This window comes from Panthera onca, chromosome B4 (assembly GCF_046562875.1).
Source record: "Panthera onca isolate mPanOnc1 chromosome B4, mPanOnc1 haplotype 2, whole genome shotgun sequence".
Lineage (NCBI taxonomy): Eukaryota > Metazoa > Chordata > Mammalia > Carnivora > Felidae > Panthera > Panthera onca.
In genome coordinates this window covers 99,284,827-99,304,671 of record NC_138345.1, presented here as the reverse complement: position 1 = coordinate 99,304,671, position 19,845 = coordinate 99,284,827, and the positions used below count along the sequence as shown (strand labels likewise).

Sequence of the window (19,845 nt, the reverse complement as noted above, 5' to 3'; positions counted from 1 at the left end):
CACTTTTGAGAACCACTGGTTTAAGAGTTAACGTTAGTCAATCCAGCACCAACTGAAAAACAGCCATGATGTTTCACAGGCCTGAGGATTTACATCAAATTTACTTTTTTCAGCAAGATGAAACAACAGTGTCCTCATTATAAAGCATACGGACACGGACACTAAACAAATAATCCATTTTCATCCGTCACAAGAACGAGCTACCTAACGCGCCGCACGTTAGGGAAAAGGATGGAGGGGTAGGGATGAGGAGGCAGCCTCGGAAGCCACTGAGACCCACCGACTTAGGAGAAGCAAAACCGGCAGAAGAGGCCGCCAAGGTGGTCAGGAGGAAAGAACTCTTGTTCTTAGAGGGGGAAAAAAAAAAAAAAAAAAAAGAGCGGGGAGAGAAAATGGTTGCCGGGGACCGGGGAGGTGCGAGAATCAGGCCGGGCCAGGGGCGGGCGGCAGCTGGTCCCGCAACGGGCCGAGGAAAGCGAGGTGCGCCAGGGGCTAGCGTGCGGGTCACGGCCCTTCCCAGCAGCCGAAGGCGTTGCGGGTTCTTTCCCAGCGCAGCGGGGAGAAAAGAGATGGCGCGGCGCGCGGCAGGGGGCGGAGGCGGGCAGCCGGGGACCCCAAGCGAGCCGCGGAGGGTGCGGAGGTCGTCGGGGAAGAAGGACAGCTCTGTTGCTAGGCAACCCGTCCTGGGCCCGCCTCCCGCCCGCGTTGCTAAGAGACGGCGAGGCCTGGGGGGGCGGCGGAGCGGGCCCTACGTGCTGACGCTAATTGTATATGAGCGCGAGCGGCGGGCTCTCGGGTCTTTTTTAGCGCCATCTGCTCGCGGCGCCGCCTCCTGCTCCTCCCGCTGCCGCCCTGAGTCACTGCCTGCGCAGCTCCGGCCGCCTGGCTCCCCGTGCTAACCACCGGTAACGGATGGGGGCCTGAAAGGGAAAGGGGGGGCGCAGAAGTGGTCCGGCGGCCCGCGCGGAGGGGAGGGACGCGGAGCCGACAGCGGGGGGCCGCTGGCCTCTGGGGCCTCCCGGGTCGTCCCGTGAGGCCGGAGCCCGAGCGGTCCGCAGAGTTTGGTGCCCGTAGCCCGCGAGGGCCTCCGGGGCGGCCGGCGCTACGCTCGGGAGCGGCCGGGGAGGCGCGGGGGTCGGTGCGGCCTGGGAAGCCCGCGGGCCGTGCTGGGCTGCGCCGCGGCCCCCTCAGCCCCACCGGCTTCTCCGCGCGGACGCGAGCGAGGCCGCGGTTTCGCTCAGGCGCTCCGAGCGGCGGCCGTGCCGCTGGGGGCCGGGCGACGGCCGGCGGGCCGGCCGGGTTCGAGTGCTGAGCCCACCGCCTCCTCGACTCCCCCGCTTCCTCAAAAATAATCCCCGGAGGGAGGCCGCTGGGGGATGGAAAGAACGGCGGAGGCTGCGAATTCCGATGGGAGGGAGGGGATGTGAAGGGACGAGGCCCGGAGGGGGCGGGGAGGCTGCGAGGCTGCTGGGCTCTCCGCCCACTGGAGGCGGCGACAGTGCTGGGAGGGAAAACCCCGGGCGGCTTCCCTCGACACGTGGCCGCCGCCTGGGCTCGACTGGAGACCCCCGGGTGGCTTGTCCTTGCTTTCCGGAGAGCTGTCGGGAGATGGTGGGATGTGGGAACTAGTAGTGAGTAAATAAGTCCGGCAGCCCTTGGCTTTCAAACTTCTACCTGCTGATCCTTGGTCTTTATCTTTTTATTGGTGTGGTAGGTGATGGATGATGAAGTAGGGCCTCCACTGCTAGGATCTTAAAGAATTAACGCATGTAGAGGGTTCATGGTAGCTGTTATTATCAAAAAATTTGTGTGTGTGTGTGTACCTCCAGTACAGTTAGAATTTGGATGGGTGTCTTGACCACGGTTTCATATTAGGGGAGAATTTATCCTAATTAATCTAATCCTGTAAACGGTTCTAAGATGGAAATAAACGATTTGGCCTGCACTCTTCTTAATTCTGTTAGGACTTCTTTTGCATTCTTACAAATTAGTTCCTTTATTGAAGTTCCCAAAATAGGTTACTTATCTAGCTGTGTTGTTTTTAAGGTGTATGGGGGCCGGGTGGAGGAAGTATGGGGTGGAAAGGAGGCATTAATGTAAACTTAAATGGGCCAAGTTAGTAGCTTGCTGTCTTGTCTATGCCTCTATTTCCCATAAATGGAGGCAGTGAAAGGAGGCGGGGAATGCGGTCTGTCTGGGAGGTCTAGGCTTTCAGAGTACATAAAGAATGAATCCGGCTCAAGAAGCCCCTAGTTTAGATCATCACTGCCTGATAAATGATTAGTAACTAGTTCTGTAATGACTGCACTTTAAAAGCTCGTAACACTTTGCCTGGTTTCAGAAGAGCTACAAAACAAAATTTGCTGTTTTTTGAAAATAGTTAGCATCAAAATACCTTTTAATATTTAAGGGGCGCCCGGGTGGCTTGGTTGGTTAAGCGTCGGACTTCAGCCCAGGTCATGATCTCACAGTCCGTGAGTTCGAGCCCCGCGTCGGGCTCTGTGCTGACAGCTCAGAGCCTGGAGCCTGTTTCAGATTCTGTGTCTCCCTCTCTCTCTGCCCCTCCCCTGTTCATGCTCTGTCTCTGTCTCAAAAATAAATAAACGTTAAAAAAAAAAAAAAGATTAATATTTAAGTCCTGTTCTCTTGTCAGGTTACATTAACACTCTTGTACTTATTTTACTTAGGAAGTAGTAACATTGTACCTTTGGGTAAGGGGGAAAACCTTACCTATAGAGTAACTTGTTTCAAACTATTGGGAGGTAAATAAGCTTTCCAGTTACCATCTGGGACTAAGTCTCATGCTTGTTTGAAGTTATTCAAATTCATAAAATAACAATTTTTTAAAATTAAGAGTTCAAATTAATGGTCAAAATCTAAAATGGGCAATTTACTTCTAGTAAGACTGGTCCTTTGGAGGATAGATGGAACTAAACATTTGTTATGAAAGCTTGACTTTATGGATTATCATATCAGGTCAACATTGTGTTAATTTGATAAATGTAATTTTAAATTCGTATCAGTTTGAAAAATATGTAATTTTATCTGTTGCAGAATACTTATATTTGATATTGGGCTTATTGACAATATTAAGCTAATGCTAAATGTGGCACATGACTGTTCTTGTTCTCTAGAGATTAAAAAAACAACTCAAACCCAACACTTGTCCAGAATTAATTTAATCCAAAATGCTATTGCTCATTATTGTGTCCAGGTAACTGATTGGATTCTCAACTCCCCAGATTACATTAAAAACAGCCCTTTGGGGGGCACCTGGGTGGCTCAGTCGGTTAATTGTCTGACTTTGGCTCAGGTCTCATGATCTCGTGGTTCATGAGTTCAAGCCCTGCGTCGGGCTCTATACTGACCGCTCAGAGCCTGGAGCCTGCTTTGGATTCTGTGTCTCCATCTCTCTGCGCCTCCCCTGCTCGCACGCTGTCTCCCCCCCCCCCAAAATAAACATTAAAAAAATGTAAAAAACAGATCTTTTGTAGGAAAAGGGGCTAAAAGAGGCAAAATCTATTTGACTTTAAGGTATGAAGAAGTCAAAATGAACTACGACTTTGTTCATTTTTTGGTTATAAATTTGAAATGTTAATGAAAATAAGATTAGGAAGAATCCTGATCAGTTGTGAAAACTGATCAGTCTATTCAGATTCTCAAGTCTGATCAAAGCTGTAATTGTTTTTATTTGATTCCTAGAGTAAATATTTTAGCATCTATGTGGGCATAATATCTTAACACATGAGAAAAAGAATCCTAGATATACAATGTTGAATTGTGATGAAGGCTACAAAGAAAAAGTGGGGGACGGTATTTATAACATTCTTTTTATGGAAGACCTGTTTAATAGTAATATTAAGCGCCATTTCATACTAATTTCATCTGAATAAAAAGTTCTCCTTGTTGGGCAGAGTAGGGGTTAGAAGGTGAACGTTGTTGCTTTTGCCCGTCCTTGTAAGTTATTTAGTACATTGATATGAGACCACTAGATCACATTATTGCACTTGCCGTAGAAAGTGGTCCCTGTACTTTTGGTTACCAACACTGCACTTTTACTGCTACACACTTTGATACATTTTTACTTGTTCAGAAATTTTGTACATTTTGACTTTTATTGGGGAAGGGGGCTGTAATTTTGAAGAGCTTATTAATTACATTTAATTACCTATTACATTTAATTAATTACGTTTAATTTTCTAAGGTAAAGAGGGTACAGAAAAACACAACAGGGATAAATAATGTAACAGCACAAATTACTGTGTATTATTAACTAATTTAATGATCCTAGAGGTAGGTAGTATCAACATTTTAATGTGGAAACTGAAGTACAGAGCAGTCAAAGATCGTATCCAAGGTTACATAACTGAGCAGTGATGACTTATGAGGCTTTTGTATTGGTTTTTAAAGTGGGTTCCCTTGATTTAAACTGTTAGCTATATATCAGCTTGGAATTCATAAAGCACACTTGCTTGAGTTCCACTCTGCTCCAGTAGAAAAGCTACAGTATTTATGGTCATGGAATCATCCAACATGAAATTTGTTTTCATATAGTAAAGTGATGGCTCCTAAGCTTTTTGTCTGCCGTGTGTGTGTGTGTGTGTATTTCCCCCCACCATGTAAATAAGTTGGTTTTATTAATAATGCTGGGTGAATTTTTAGCAAGTTTTTAGTCCAGCCCAGGTATGTTTCTCTGCTGTTGGATCAGATGATACTCTAGATAATGAGCTCCCTTGGACAGAAGGTATGCAGTGTTCTCAAATAGAAGTCCTTTTTGCTTGGGTCTCAAAGACAAGTCCGTTCTAAGTCGGCTGTTGACCTCCCAGAATTGAAAAACTGAGCCTAAAGAATATGGTATTCAAACTATAAGATTGTGTTGGAGTCAAATAAAGTTATTGAGCCTCGGGACCACTAAAAATAGTATTAATAGGACAACAGTGTCTTAAATATAGATTTGTTTAAAGTGTATTTGGAGGGAGATGTGAGGTCTCAGGTAAAGGGAAATCTTCTCTTTGGGATATTACCAGTTCCCTTCAACTCTTGCTTTCAGACATTTGTAATCTTTAGTGATTGGCTGTTTCCACATGAAATAGTCATTTTCTGTAAAGGAATAACAACTAGTATATTACTGTATAATCTATGTAACGTAGGCTTTGATAGAGCAGGCACTTTGGTTTTTGGAATAGTGGACTGGGCACGGGTTTCGGGAGTCACATTTGTTGCTGAGCAAGTTGCTTAGTACTCTACCTGCAGGTAAAGGGAAGCCTGTAATAATCCCTTACAGAGTAGGCTTCATAAAGGTTAGCTCTCTTACTGAAAGTAAAGAGGACTTAATTCAGAATTCAGATTTCTGGAATGGTGAGAAGTTATTTGATAACACGTCTCTGGACGTCTAGCTACTACAAGACCACAAAATAATCAGTGGTCTAATTCACTCACTTGTTTTCCCTCTTTGTTCAGTGGAATATTTTCTTTGTGTACAAGTTCTCAGGTTAAGATTTGCCTTCAGTCACGATATCATGAGCTATGTCTTTCAATTGAGATCTTCCAAATACTACATATATTGGGTAGTGAATTCATTCAATCTTTTGTTAGAGTGACCTTTTCATTTCTAGTAATGCTATTCCTTGAAGTTTATTTTTCTTGATGTTAATGCAGTGATACCAGCTTCCTTTTGGTTAGGATTATATTTCACTTGGCAACTCTATATCCTATGTTATAGATGTGTTTCTTATAAATGGGATGTAGTTGGATTTTCTTAAATCCTCCCTGACAATTTTTAATGGGAGTTTTAGTTGATTTACATTGAACATTATTATGATGTTTAGGTTTAAATATTTTTTATGTGCTTTCTGTTTGTCCAGACTATCTTTTTTTTCTTTTAGGTTGGTATAAAAATACACTTATAAATTTAAATTATTTTTCTTCTACTTTGGAAATTGCATGTTTGGTTTCTAATTTTTTGTAAGTCATCCCGGAAATTATAGCATGCCTGCTGAGGGATGTAAGAATACTTTAATCCATTACCCCCACCCTCTCCCCACCCCAACTTAGTGTTGTGATAGTTTTCATTTTTAACACACTAGGCAGTGGTGGTATTTGAAAATGTTTATTTAGATAAATGCAATCATCCTTTTTACTCCTTATTTCTTGCAAATTACATCTGTTTGGGATCACTTGCCTTCTGCCTGAAGAATATACTTAACAGAGTGTTATTAGTGAAAGTGCTAGAGGTGTTTTTTCCAGAAAGTATCTGTTTCACTTTCATTCTTAGAGGATGTTTTAGTTGGGTATAATATTCTAAGATCCTTGGCTGTTTTCAGCAAATTGAGGATTCTGTTGTCTTTTGGTGTCTATTGAAGAGAAGACAGCTGTCTTTTTGTGGGTTTAAAATTAATCTGAATGTTTTCTCTTTGTGCTTTTGAGGTGACTAAAAGACTCCTTTGTCTTTAATGTCTTGCTTTTTCACATATCTAAGTGTGGGTTTCTTTTTTATGTATCCTGATTGGGATTTGTAGGGCTGTCTTTGATCAGTTCTGGAAAATTCTTGCCTATTAATTTTTTCAAATATTTTCTGCATTCTCTTCTCTACTCCTAGAGCTTGTATTAAATATTTGTTAGACTTTATTGTATTCTCAAATATCATTTAACATCAGTATTTTGTATCCTTTAGTGTCTGCCATATTTTGGAAGATTGCTTCTAAGCTTGCTTCCCTCAATTATCTTTCTAGCTTGGTTTTGTCTACTGATAAACCTGTTCCCCCCCCTCCCCCCCATTTTTTTCCCCAAGATTTTATTTAAATTCAAGTTAACATATCGTGTAGTGTAGTAGTATTCAGGGGTAGAATTTAGTGATTCATCAGTTATATGTAACACACAGTGCTCCTCACAAGTACCCTCCTTAATGTCTATCACCCATTTAGTTCACTCTCCCTCCAGCAATCCTCAGTTTGTTCCCTATAGTTAAGAGTCTCTTATGGTTTGCCTCCCTCTCTGTTTTTATCTTGTTTTATTTTTTCCTTCCCTTCCCCTATGTTTATACTTCTTATTTCTTAAATTCCACATATGAATGAAATCATAATAGTATTTTTCTCTGACTGATTTATTTTCCTTAGCATAGTACACTCTAGCTCCATCCATATTGCAAATTGCAAGATTTCATTCTTTTTGATGGCTGAGTAATATTCCTGTGTGTGTGTGTGTGTGTGTGTGTGTGTGTACACACACCTTCTTTATCCATTTATCAGTCGATGGACATATGGGCTCTTTCCATAATTTGGCTGTTGATAGTGCTGCTGTAAACACTGGGGTGCATGTACCCCTTCAAATCAGTATTTATCCTTTGGATAAATACCTAGTAGTGCAGTTGCTAGGTGGTAGGGTAGTTCTATTTTTTAACTTTTTGAGGATCCTCCATACTGGTTTCCAAAGTGGCTGTGCCAGTTTGCATTCCCACTAACAGTGCAAGAGGGTTTCCCTTTCTCCTCATCATTACCAGCAATTATTTCCTGAGTTGTTAATTTTAGCCATACCGACAGGTGTGAGGTGGTATCTCATTGTGGTTTTGATTTGTATTTCTCTGATGATAAGTGATGATAAACCTGTTCGTTTAGTTTGATTTCCATTATTTCTATTTCTAGAAGTTCTATTTAGTTCTTTGCCAAATTTGCCATATCATGTTTAATAGATGGCCGTTCTTTGCAGATACTGAGCCTAGTTATTTGTCTATGATAGTTATAAGTTTGTTTACCGTCCTTTTGACAACATTTAGGTCTTTATAAGGACAGATTTCTGTTGTATTCTTTTCTCTTGCCCTTACTGCTCTTGAAAACTTGTATGAATTATTTGAGGTCTAGGATGAAGGTGCCTTTCACTTAACATTTGGATATGTGGGTGCTTAGGAACACTATCAGGCAGAGACCGCTTTAAGCTCAGGGCTTGAGGTTTTGGGACCACACTGATAAAGTGAATCTGGGCTTTTGTCCAAGAGAACTGGTTTATTATCCCTGATAATACAGCACTTTTTGGCACCTGCTTGTTATGGAGGGTTGGTATAAAGATTTCTTCCCATCTTGAATAGGTCTAGGGCTTTTGATTTCACCTGTCAGTAGTTAAAACTGAAATTCAGATTTGAGATTGGCATTTGTTCTCAGTGTCTTTTTCTGATTATCATTTTGCTTTTAGTTTGGGGTTAGTAATTCCTTGCTGTTTTATTGGAATTTTCCTTGGTTTTAAGATTTCAATAGATACTTATTCTGTACTTTCAATTATTTTTTATTGGTAGAGTTGGTGTGCAAAATATAGCTTGTCACTACTAGAGATGGAAATTCTTCAGATCTTTTAGAGAGCAATTTTATGTCTGATAAATAAAATTCTCATTGATTATTTAATATTGAGTGCAGTGAAAAAACTAATGTAGGTATTGACTGAAACCTGTGTTCTTTTTTTTTTTTATTAAATTTTTTTTTTTTTTAATGTTTATTTATTTTTGAGACAGAGAGAGACAGAGCATGAACGGGGGAGGGTCAGAGAGAGGGAGACACAGAATCTGAAACAGGCTTCAGGCTCTGAGCTGTCAGCACAGAGCCCGACACGGGGCTCGAACTCACGGACCGCGAGATCATGACCTGAGCTGAAGTTGGTCACTTAGCCCACTGAGCCACCCAGGCGCCCCGAAACCTGTGTTCTTCAATGTGATCTGATTATCTGAGAACCACCTGCCTCAGAAGCTGGGTTTCTTGTTTATAATGCAGATTTTTGGGTCCACGGTCTCAGACCTGTTGGTTCAGAATCTGGGCATGGGAATCAATCTTTTTTCTTTTAAATGAACTTATTTGTAATTTTAGATTTACAAAAAAGTTGTAGAGATACTCCCGAGAGTTCCTATATGCCCCTTACCCAGTTTTCCTTAATGTTAACATCTTACGTTACCACGGTGCATTCACTGGTCAGTCTGTACATTTTAACAATCATCTCCGCAGTTAATTTTGCAGAATACTGACCCTGTGCTAAGATAATTAAAACTGGACAGAATTCAAAAGTAGCTTGTGTTTATTGAGTGTTTAGTGGATACCAAACACAAGTCATTTATGAATTTGCATCTTTATAAGAGCAGTTCAGTGAAGGAACAATTTTTTTTTCCTATTTTTTTGTAGATGGTGAATAAGACCAGAAGTTGTTTGCCTGAGCTAGATTTTCACGAAGCTGGTGTCAACCCAAATGGTCTGAGTACAAAATTAGGCCTGCTTTAAAAAACAAGAATGTGTACAACCAAGAAATCTAATTTAGCTAGAGTGGGCAGATTGGAGAAGGCCTCTCCGAAGAAGTAAATGCCATCCTGTTCTGTCTTGAATCATCTTTAATAAAGAATCAAAAGAATTTCATTTTAAGAGTTACAATTCTAAATCTAACTCCACAAAGCAGTGTAGCCATTCTTCTGAGTACATGTTAAAATGTTACACAAATTTGAATTTAGAAGTTTTGAGGAGTTTCATATTCTTGATAATTGCTGGATTTATTAGGCTATATATTCAACCCAGCAAGTTCGAAAATTTTAGCAAAATGTATTTGTATATAGGAAAAGCAAGTAATGGAGAATGAAACATAAGTTCTCATTTTCTCCTGGTCTTAATAGGTAACTACTCTTAGGTTTCTGGTAGATCTTTACAGAAATGTTTTATTCATAAACTATGTGCAAGAGTATGCATATTCATATAAATACATGTGCGGGCGCACACACACACACACACACACACACACACACACACACACACATATATATATATATTCCCGTCCAGGTTGGATTTTGCCATAGACCCTATGCTCTTTCCATATCAGCTCATATCTGCTTCAATTTGGCTGCAGAGCATTTCATTGTATGCACATTCCATGCTAATACTAAGTTTATTTTTGATGAGGTAAGTGATTGCAACTGCTGTGCCTGTAAGCTGTATGTGCTTGCTGTCTTGAAGGATGAAGTGATTGGCAAAAGCACATATAATCCCTTAAATACGAATCTTGTGCTCTGGTTAGTTGGGAGAGATAGACGTTAGTCAAATAATAACACTAATCTGTAATTACAAACTTGAGACATTTTATTTAAAAAAAATTATTTTTTAAGGTTTATTATTGAGAAACTGAGGGAGACAGAGCATGAGCATGGGAGGGGCAGAGAGAAGGGAGACATAGAATCTGAAGCAAGCTCCAGGCTCTGAGCTGTCAGCACAGACACGGGGCTCGAACTCACAAACCGTGAGATCATAACCTGAGCCAAAGTTGGATGCCACCCAGGCGCTCCAAGGCATTTTATGATGGAAAGAAATAGAGCTTTATAGGAGTCTGTACAACCAAGAAATTATTTAACCAGAATGTACAGGTTGGAGAAGTCTCTCTGAAGCATAAAACTTTGAGCTAAGAGCCAAAAGATGTGTTAACCGAAGTTGTGAAAGAACTTTCTAGGCCAGCATGAAAAGCACAGGCCCTTAGGTTCATAAGGTTTTTTTCATGTTAGGGTCTCAAATTAAGGCTGGAGATGGATATTTTAAGGTTTTTTATATTCCTATGGCCACATTACTCTCCAGAAAGAAAATAGTTCATGGTAACACTAGCCACATTTAAGAATGCATATTCACCGGGCTCCTGAGTGGCTCAGTTGGTTAAGCCTCCAGTTCAGGTCATGAACTTGTGGTTCATGAGTTTGAGCCTGGTGTCTCTCTCGCTCGCTTGCTCGTTTGCTCTCTCAAAAATAAACATAAAAAAAATGCATATATTCGCCACCATTTTCCCTGCATTAAAAGAAAATCCTTGCTGATTTGATAGACAAACTAGAATCCCACTTGTATTTCTTTGACTGATATTCTATATTTTTCTTTTTGAATTATTATTTCTTCCTTACTGTTTGCTAAGTATTTTGTTAATGTTGGCTAATTACCCAGCATCACTAGAGAAATATATTAATGCTAGTAGAAATTATTTAAAACAAAAAATAGAGTAGGATACATTATTAGGAAGAAATATTTTCTTCATAATTTGTCTAAAGTCTGAATATTAGATCAGTAATAATACTCCAAATATTAACACTTGACTGCTAAAATCAATAACTCTTCTTAACTCTGTAAGTAATAGGCATATAAAACATGCTGATATGAGGAATCACGTCTTGTAGCATTTTGAGAGTTAAAGTCTGTGGTTTGATTTTTAAAAGATTAAAAACTTGATTTTAATGTGGGATCCTAAGCTTGGTTTAGATTATTTTTTTTGTAATTTGTGCATTACCTCTGGCATTCAGCCATTTTTCTGCCTGAATATAACACATTTTACCTTAAGTTTTATTTTTCTAAAACCCATATTCTCTAAGTTAATACAGTACTTATCTATAGTAAGAAACAATTTAGGATATGCCCTGATTAGTTCTAACAGTGTTGACATCAGGTAACCAAGAGTTTGTTGACAATATGCCAGCATATCCAGGATAGCCTTGGGGGTATGGTGGTTATCAGTGATAAGACATGAGGTGCATTTGAAGGGATGGGGAAGGTTTACTTGATATAGGTTGGGACTCAGGGCTTTATAACTGCCATTAAGTTGTTTAAAGGGCTGACATTTGATACAAGAATTATTAAACTTTTAAAAGAGATCTCCAGGAGGGCATAATGAGTACAATAGGTGGCAGATTTTGGCATATGTGTATATATATATATATATATATATATATATTTTGTTGTTGGTATTATTAACATTGACCTTTCTCTCCTTAGATACTTGGAGTTCTTACAACATGGCAGACATTGACAAGTAAGTGCCAGATAATTGGTTTTTTGTTGTTTTTTTTCTCCTTTTCCAGAGATAGGCTTCACTTTGTACTGTGGTATGGTTAACAGCAGTATTAATAACATTATGCAAATGTATGGTAATATCTGCTATTATAAAAGTTGGGTATGGCATATCTAAGACAAAAGAGTGTATATAATCATTGTCATAAATACGGTAAACCATTTGCTCGTGTTTATTCTTAGGAAAGTGCTGAGCACAATAATCATAAATACTTACGAAATTCATTTTTACCATGGATGTATTTCCCAGAGATTTTACTTTACAGTGTAATGTATCATACATACAAGATAAAAAGTTTATAAAATGTATGCGTAGAGTTTAAGAATAATAGGATATTTACATTCAAGTTTTTAAAAGTACAGCATTACTATTAGAGGAAACCCAGTATCCATCTTCTCAATTGCATCCTCCCACCTTTCCAGACACGTAAATACTGTCTTGGCTTTTGTCTAATTCATTTCTTTGTTTTTCTTTAGATTTTCAACACCTATGCAATCTTAACCAGTTTAATTTTTAACACCTACACATTCTTAATCAGTGTTTAATTTTGAAAATCTGAAAAGCGGTCACAAACTTAGCTGCATAAAGAGAAAAGCAATATTACTACTATTAGTTGAAGTTTCCAAGGTAGGAAAACAAAAAGCAAAAAGATTATCTGGGTCATACTCTGGCTTCAAGTTTCCTCAAGACTTCATTGGGCAAGGCCATGCACTCTAGAAACAGGTTTAATGAAGTTGGCTTCTGGCAGGGTTCTAGTGTGGATGGGTATCTTGAAGAAATATGGTAAGGGAGAATGGGTGAACTGCACCGTTTGTTGCTTATGATTTCCCATAACTTAGCAATGGATTAAAACTGTACACTTCTGGATGGAGGACATATGCTATGACGATATATCCACAAGGTGCAGGCAGCAGATCATGGAGGTAGGAAGGCAGAAAATTTAGCACAAGGGCATCAAATTCAAGTACATTTAAGAATCTGGCCAGTCCTTCCACACATAAAAAGAATGGCAGCAGGTATTTTAGTGATAATGGCTTTCAAAGTGATTGCCCTCCTGTATTGCCCTGCTCCAATTTGAATTGCTTAACCTTGGTTATACAGTTGTCATTGTGGATCTATTTTATTATCTTCCTGGGGTTTTGTTCCTTTCCTTTGGTTCCTTCTCTCAGGTTTGCTGTTTGCTGTATCCCATGTTGTTTTCTTTTGGTTCTTTAGTACTTTCTTGGACAAGTACAAAGGAAGTAAATTATTTTGAGATCTGACATGACTGAAAATAACTATTTTATCCTTACGTTTGATAGTTTGAGTATAGAATTCTGATTCGAGAATCCTGTTTCTTCAGAAATTTGAAGGCATTGCTCCATTGTTACTTTGCTTCCAGTATTGCTGTGTTGAAGTTCAAAGTCAATTCTTGATCATTGTAATGTGACACTTTTTGTCTTAAATATATACATATATATTTATTTCTGGAAGCTACGCTGGCTTCAGAGTTCTGAAATTTTCACATTGTTATATCTATTTTTTTAATTTCTCGTGTTAGGCATTCACTGGTGGACCCTTTCAGTCTGGCAACTTGATGGCTTTCAGTTCTGGGGAATATTCTCGACTTACTTTGTTGATTGTCTTGTTTCTGTTTTCTCTTTCTGGAGCTTCTATTATGTTGTATTGTTGAACTGCTTCTTCTAATTATCTTTTGTCTTATTTTCCATCTTTATCTCTTTGCTCTTCTTTCTGGGCAAAGCTGAAGAAACTTTATCTTTCAACTCTTGAATTGAGTTTCTAAATTTCTGTTATTTTAGTTTTCAGGAGTGTCTTTGCTCTCTGTTCCTGTTTTTATAGTATCTTGTTCCTATTTCATTCATTGTAATATCTTTTTTCTGGATTGTCATATCTTTTCTCTGGATGTTTTTCCTCTTTATAGTATGTTTACTCTTAAATTTTTCTTTCCCCTATTTGTTTTTGTCTCCACGTTAGAGCCTTTCTCAAATAGGAGGTAATACTTGATTGTCTGCTAAGATTGGGGTGGGGAGAACATGCAATTGAGGGAGGTTTAAAAAAAAGTTGTTTGGAAAATTTGACTTGGAGTGGGGGAGGCTTTTAATTTAGATTGTAATGTAAGGTCATCAGGGTAGGCGTTTGTTGTAAGAATCCGCATTATCAGAATGATGGGGTTTTTTTTTTGTTTTTTGTTTTTTTGTTGTTTTTTTTTTTTTTTTTTCTGGGCTGGTCAGATACCCCAGTGAAGAGTGTCTGGGTAAAGATCTGGCTTTCAGTGTTGTGGAACCCAAATTAGGGAAAGGTTGCTAGGGAAGGGTTGCTACATTCAGCATTCTAGAGTGATACAGTCCTATATCTGAGATACTCTTAGCTGTACCTGTGGTTTTGGAGGCTGAGCTCTCAGTTTAACCCTTTCCAGAGAAGAAACTGCCATGCTTCTGCTAGATAGAAGGGGAGGATCTGGGGATTTAACTACTTACCTGTTTTTGTTTAGTTCTCCCTATTTTCTCCACTGTCAGTCCCCCAGCTCTAGTTCTAGAAGTGTCCTTTTTAAGATTCTGTGTTTGGGCTGGTTTTCAGCTTTGCCTATTGCTAACTTAAGGATTTCATTTCTCAGTGAAGTTGCTGCTCTTGTCTCCTTGTCCTTCAATGTTTTTTTGTTTTAAAACCCCTTTATCATAATTGTAGTAGGGATTTGGGGAGGATTAAGATCAGAGGAGTATGTGCAATCTGCCATCTTAACCTTGCAACCCTCATTCTGTTTTAAACTTAAAAAAAAAAAAGAAATTGGTTGTGACAGCTTGATACCCCACCGTCCCCTTATTTAATTTTGGATGCCTGTGAGCCCTAGGAGGATGGGAGGAAAGGAGAATTAAAGCAGGCGTCAGCAAACTTTCTCTGTAAAGGACCTGATTTATAAATATTTAGGCCCCTTGGGCCATATGGTCTAGTTGTAGTTACTCAACTCTGCTGTTGTAGCGTGAAAGCAGCCATAGACCATGCATAAACGAATTAATGTGGTTGTGTTCTGGTAACGTTTTATTTACAAAGATAATGGGCTGTATTTGACCCATGTTTGTGGACCCCTGTTTTAAAGCCTTAAAATGTAGATGTTCAGTAAATTAATAAAATCACACTGGAGGAATAGTTTTGTGGTTTACTGACCTTAAGTCTGAGTATGTTTAAGTTTATAATAAAAGATAATTTCGGAATAATCTGTATAATTTCAGAATAATCTGTATATTTGATGAGAAGGCTGGAATTTTTTCCTTAGTTACAGGAACATAAATCTTGCTGGCAGAACACAGTTGACCTTTTCTATATTTGTCTCTATATGAAAATTAATTTTCCAAATGCTCTTTCTAAACATGAAAGTAACTAAATCTCTAAACCAGATATTAAAATGTAAAATCACACAAGGAATTATATGAAGACCTATACATTAACTTAGATATCCTTATTTCCCTTTTTAATTCCTGTTGAAATTGCATGTTCAAAAACTAGATTTTTAAGATGAAGTGGGGAGAATTTTATCTTCCTACTTTTTCCTTTTCTTTCAATGGTGCCATCCTCCTGGCTTTGCTCCAAGCATGCAGTAGACTCGGGTCTTCTCTTTAACTTTTTGCCCATCTCTATTGTGAAGTAAAGAAAAAGGAGGAAAGTCCAAAGATAATGAGCACAGGCTGATGTGATTGCTCCATAGCCGTCAAGGATCCAGTTCCTTATTCTTCTAAATTCCCTTATTCTGTTGACTTTTATTCTCTCTCTAGGATGCCTCATGGTCCAACATGGCTGTTGGAACTCTAATCATCACATCCCTATTCTAGGGAGGCAGCAAGATGAGGCCTCCCAGCTGTCTACCATCCTATGTAGGAGGCTTACTTAAAGTTCTATACGACTTTTTAACCCATTGCCCAAACAGAGCCACATAACCCACCTAGCTAAGAGGTAGGCTGAGAAATGTAGGATTTTAAAGCTTGGTGTATTGCATCTCCTATAAAATAAGGGTGCTGTTACTCAGTGATATCAGTGGATATTGGGTAGAGAGCACATACTTCCTGACCTCTCATTGCCTGTACCAAAACCTACCAAACCACATTTTTAAAGCTTGAAATAGAGGGATGCCTCGCTGGCCCAGTTGGTAGAGCATGCGACTTTTGATCTCAGGTTGTGAGTTCGAACCCCAGGATGGGTGTAGAGATTACTTAAAAGTAAAATCTTAAAAAAAAAAGTGTGAAATACAAACTTTATATTTGACCATGTGCTTTTAAATGAAATTTTATGTACTTCCAGTTTGTGCTTGTTTACATATGAAGTTAGAGAACTGAATTACCTTTTGAATTTCCTATTTTATATTTTTGAAAGAGGCATATTAACCTAGAAAATAAATTGAAGTTTTTCTATAATTTTTTATTTATTTTTTGGTAATTGGTACATTTGAACCTTGGTGTGATACTATGATATTGTAGCAAAGAACAGTCTGAACTTGATCAAGATTTGGATGATGTTGAAGAAGTAGAAGAAGAAGAAACTGGTGAAGAAACAAAAATCAAAGGTATTATTTTAAATTACTTCAGGAGCCAGTGATTGCTGGCACATGTCTTCTAGAGGGTACTAACAAATACTGTTCCCTTTTGAATCCTTGTTTGCCTTACCCACATAGCCCATACCTCTAGTTCACACAGTTTGTATGTGTATATTCGGGTGGGGAAGAAAGGAGGGGAAGAGAGGGGTTGAGATGGAATGGTAGTAAGGGAGGGGAAGGTATAGATACAGTTAGTGACCCATCAGAAGTCACTCTGTACCCTCTTGCTGCTGCAGTGACATGGCCTAACTGTCAGACAGCTGCCCAGGAGTTTTGTCTGAATTTAGAAATGTTACAGGTTGTTTTTGGTGGTACTTCTAAACAAACAACACTAGCTTAGAGTGATTTGAAAATGTTCAGTATTTAATGGTAGAAAACCTATAGTTGTATGTCAGTCTTTTTTAAACCCATTTCAACCAAACAACCAAAAAAGAGATAAGTATTAAATGTAAACAAAAATCAATCACAGTTTTCTTGAGCAAGTAATTCGAGAAGGAAGAGGAGTAGCAATGGTAGTGGAGGTTATGCCTGCAGGTTATGCCTGCATACCATATGTGGGTATGGGCCAAGAATATTGAAGTACCAGATGACTCAACTTTTCATTGTTAAGCCAGATGGAGGTTAATTGTGAAAAGACCACTGCAGGTTAGTTTCAGCTTTCATCTTACAACGTTTTCTTGAAAGATATATAGGTCTGTATCCTTAGTGACCCGTATTAACATTTCTAAAGGCATGTTGGTTATCACAACTGGACATCATCCAATAATCAAATTAGTATTAGGAATTGACCTTTAAAAACACAACTGGGAAGGCTAATATCAATTTTGTGTAATGTCTGTTTATGAAGAAGAGAGGATATAGCAAAATAACTTGTTTCACCTAAATCTGGTATTTTTGGTTTAAGTATGATTTTAGACACCATTAATGAATCATGTTTTGTTTGGCTTTAGTTACAACCTTGATTGTTTCAACTGTTAACATTCTCTATTCAGACATACACAAGCACACTATACTATTAAGCATCAAACAAAACATTTAGGTTACTCGCTCCACAGTCTTTGTCCCAGGATTGAAACTGTATTTGCAGTTTTCTAATAGTTTGTGTTGTCTGCTTCAAAGCATTATCTACAGTTAGATAGGCATCCGGATGAAGCTTTGAGCTTCTCAAAAATGGAAGGTGTGTGAAACACAATGTAGTAGGAAGAGAAAGGATATTATTCACAGGAGTTGTAGCAATGGCCTTGAGAGATGGTGATGTATTAGATCATTAGGAATCTGAACTTTTCCTAGAGTGGATTTTCCTCCGCTTGCTGCCCGTCTCTGTTCAGACCAATGATTTATGGGCTAGTCAGGAAAATTTCATGATTGGATTGTCCTATTAAAATAGCATAATACATTTTCATAAAATCCTTCTTTCGATGCCCTTTTTTTTTTTTTTTTTTTTTTTTTAAAGCGCGTCAGCTGACTGTTCAGATGATGCAAAATCCTCAGATTCTTGCAGCCCTTCAAGAAAGACTTGATGGTCTGGTAGAAACACCAACAGGATACATTGAAAGGTACAAGTTCTTCTTTTCCATAGTCCTTATTTGTCCTTCTATAATCAACATTGCAAGTGTACCTATTTTTAAGACCATCTAGGACTTACATTAGTAATAGTGGAAAGCTAATGTCTGTTAGTATCTATTATAGGATTATTGGGAGTTTAAAATTTTGCCGAGTACCACCAATTTAGAGTTGGTCTTTTCAAAGTTTGACTCTTCTCCACAGGAAATACACTGACCTTAACCATTTCTGAGATTTGTTTGGAGGTTTGCTAGAAGTGCACAGGATTACAAGAAATAATGATTTCTTATTTATTTCACTGGTCCTATAAATCATTAACAATAGCACATATATCTTATTTTGCTTATAATTGTTTTTTTATACTTGGCTTTATGGTTTTAGGATCCATCCACATTGCTTTCTGTATGTAATCTCTAGTCAGTAGTTTCTAGCTTCTAAATGTTGTCACTTGCGGTGATTTGTGTCCACCATGTTCTATTATAAGCTTATTCTTTGATGGATATCTAGATTGCCTCCAAGCTCCATCAACACAAATTCCATTGTAATGGTCATCTTTGTGCATGCCCTCCTAAAGAACTGTGTAAGAATTATTTTGGGTTATGTACTTACCTCATAGGGATTGTTATATGAGGTATGCAAACTTTAAATACTTCCAGCTTGCTTTCTAGAGCCGGTGCATGAAGGTTGCTCTATCCTTGTGTCCCTGCCAGCAGTTGGTATCATTCACCTTTATGGGTGTTTTGTTTTTTACCAATCGAAGAGGTACAGGCATATTTTGTTTTGTTTGTATTTTCTGTTGTCTACTGAGTTTTGAGCTTTTTTTCATGATTGTGAGCTTTTTAGGTTGCTCATTTGTTGTTCCCTCTGTCCATTTTCCTATTGGGGTTTACTGTCTTTTGCAGGAGTTTCTGTGTATTCTAGGTGTTCATCTGTCATCAGTTTTAGACTTGTAAATCTTTCATGTCATTTCTATTAACTTTATCCATAGCATTCTCCATTAAACAGAAATCCTTAATTTTTATATTTTAAGGTTTTGACCTGTGTGGCTCATTCTTTTCAAGTTTTAACAAGTCCTTCCTAGTTCCTTCTGTAGTTCCTATTGACTAGTTTTACCTTTCATCTTTAGGTCTTTAATAATCCCTCTAGAGTTCACCTTTGTATTTAGCTAGGCATTCAGATTTTTTTGTTTTTTTGTTTTGTTTTGATGAGCTTGTTTTTATCACACTTCACCATGAACAGATGATTATTGGCCCATTTATTTGTGATACCACCTTTATTACATACCAGTTTCTTATAAACATCTGTGTTTGTCTTTGAACAGCACTCTTCTGTTTTAATACCGGTTTTAATTAATATGGCTTTTTAGTATGTTTTAATATCTAGCAGGGTGATGATTTAATCTTTCTCCCTGTAGTATCTTCTTCCACCCTTTCCCCTCCCCCTCATTCCCTGTGGAACACGCTCTTAAGATTGGCTTAACGGTAGGTAGACCTTCATCCCACATATGGTTGCTAGTAAGTTTCTAGGGATTTTCATAAAACAAAACAGAAAACAGCCCCTCTCAACACACTAAAGTTTTTGATAGGAGTTACATTGAGTGTACATATTAACATGGTAGGGAATTATCCTTTTAATGTTACGTTGTCTCATCCACATCTTTGTATTTATTGAGATCATATTCTCTTACTCTAAATTTTTTTTTCAAAGTCTATTCTTGGTTAATTCCTGTGTACTTTAGTTGTGTTGCTTTTGTGAATATAGTATCTTTTATTGTATCTCCATGTTAGCTGTTGATGTCAAGAAGAGTGCTATTGATTTATTTTTATTTATTTTTTTGCTGTTGATCTTGTATCCAGAAATCTTGCTAC

The 19,845-nt window shown here is 38.6% G+C and overlaps 1 protein-coding gene across 5 annotated transcripts in view; it reads left to right on the top strand.

Annotated features, from left to right (window-relative positions):
* The first annotated feature begins 790 nt into the window (after positions 1-790).
* NAP1L1 (nucleosome assembly protein 1 like 1) overlaps positions 791-19,845 on the top strand; it is a 32,367-nt gene continuing 13,312 nt past the window's right edge. For 4 of the 5 annotated variants that reach the window (XM_060656931.3, XM_060656929.3, XM_060656928.3 and 1 more), the window contains exons 1-4: positions 791-905; positions 11,757-11,793; positions 16,299-16,384; positions 17,868-17,970. In XM_060656931.3, the coding sequence (XP_060512914.1) occupies positions 11,777-11,793; positions 16,299-16,384; positions 17,868-17,970 (206 nt within the window). In that variant the 5' untranslated portion in view covers positions 791-905; positions 11,757-11,776. The remainder of the gene's footprint in view (positions 906-11,756; positions 11,794-16,298; positions 16,385-17,867; positions 17,971-19,845) is intronic. The other variant, XM_060656933.3, reaches the window with a different exon arrangement.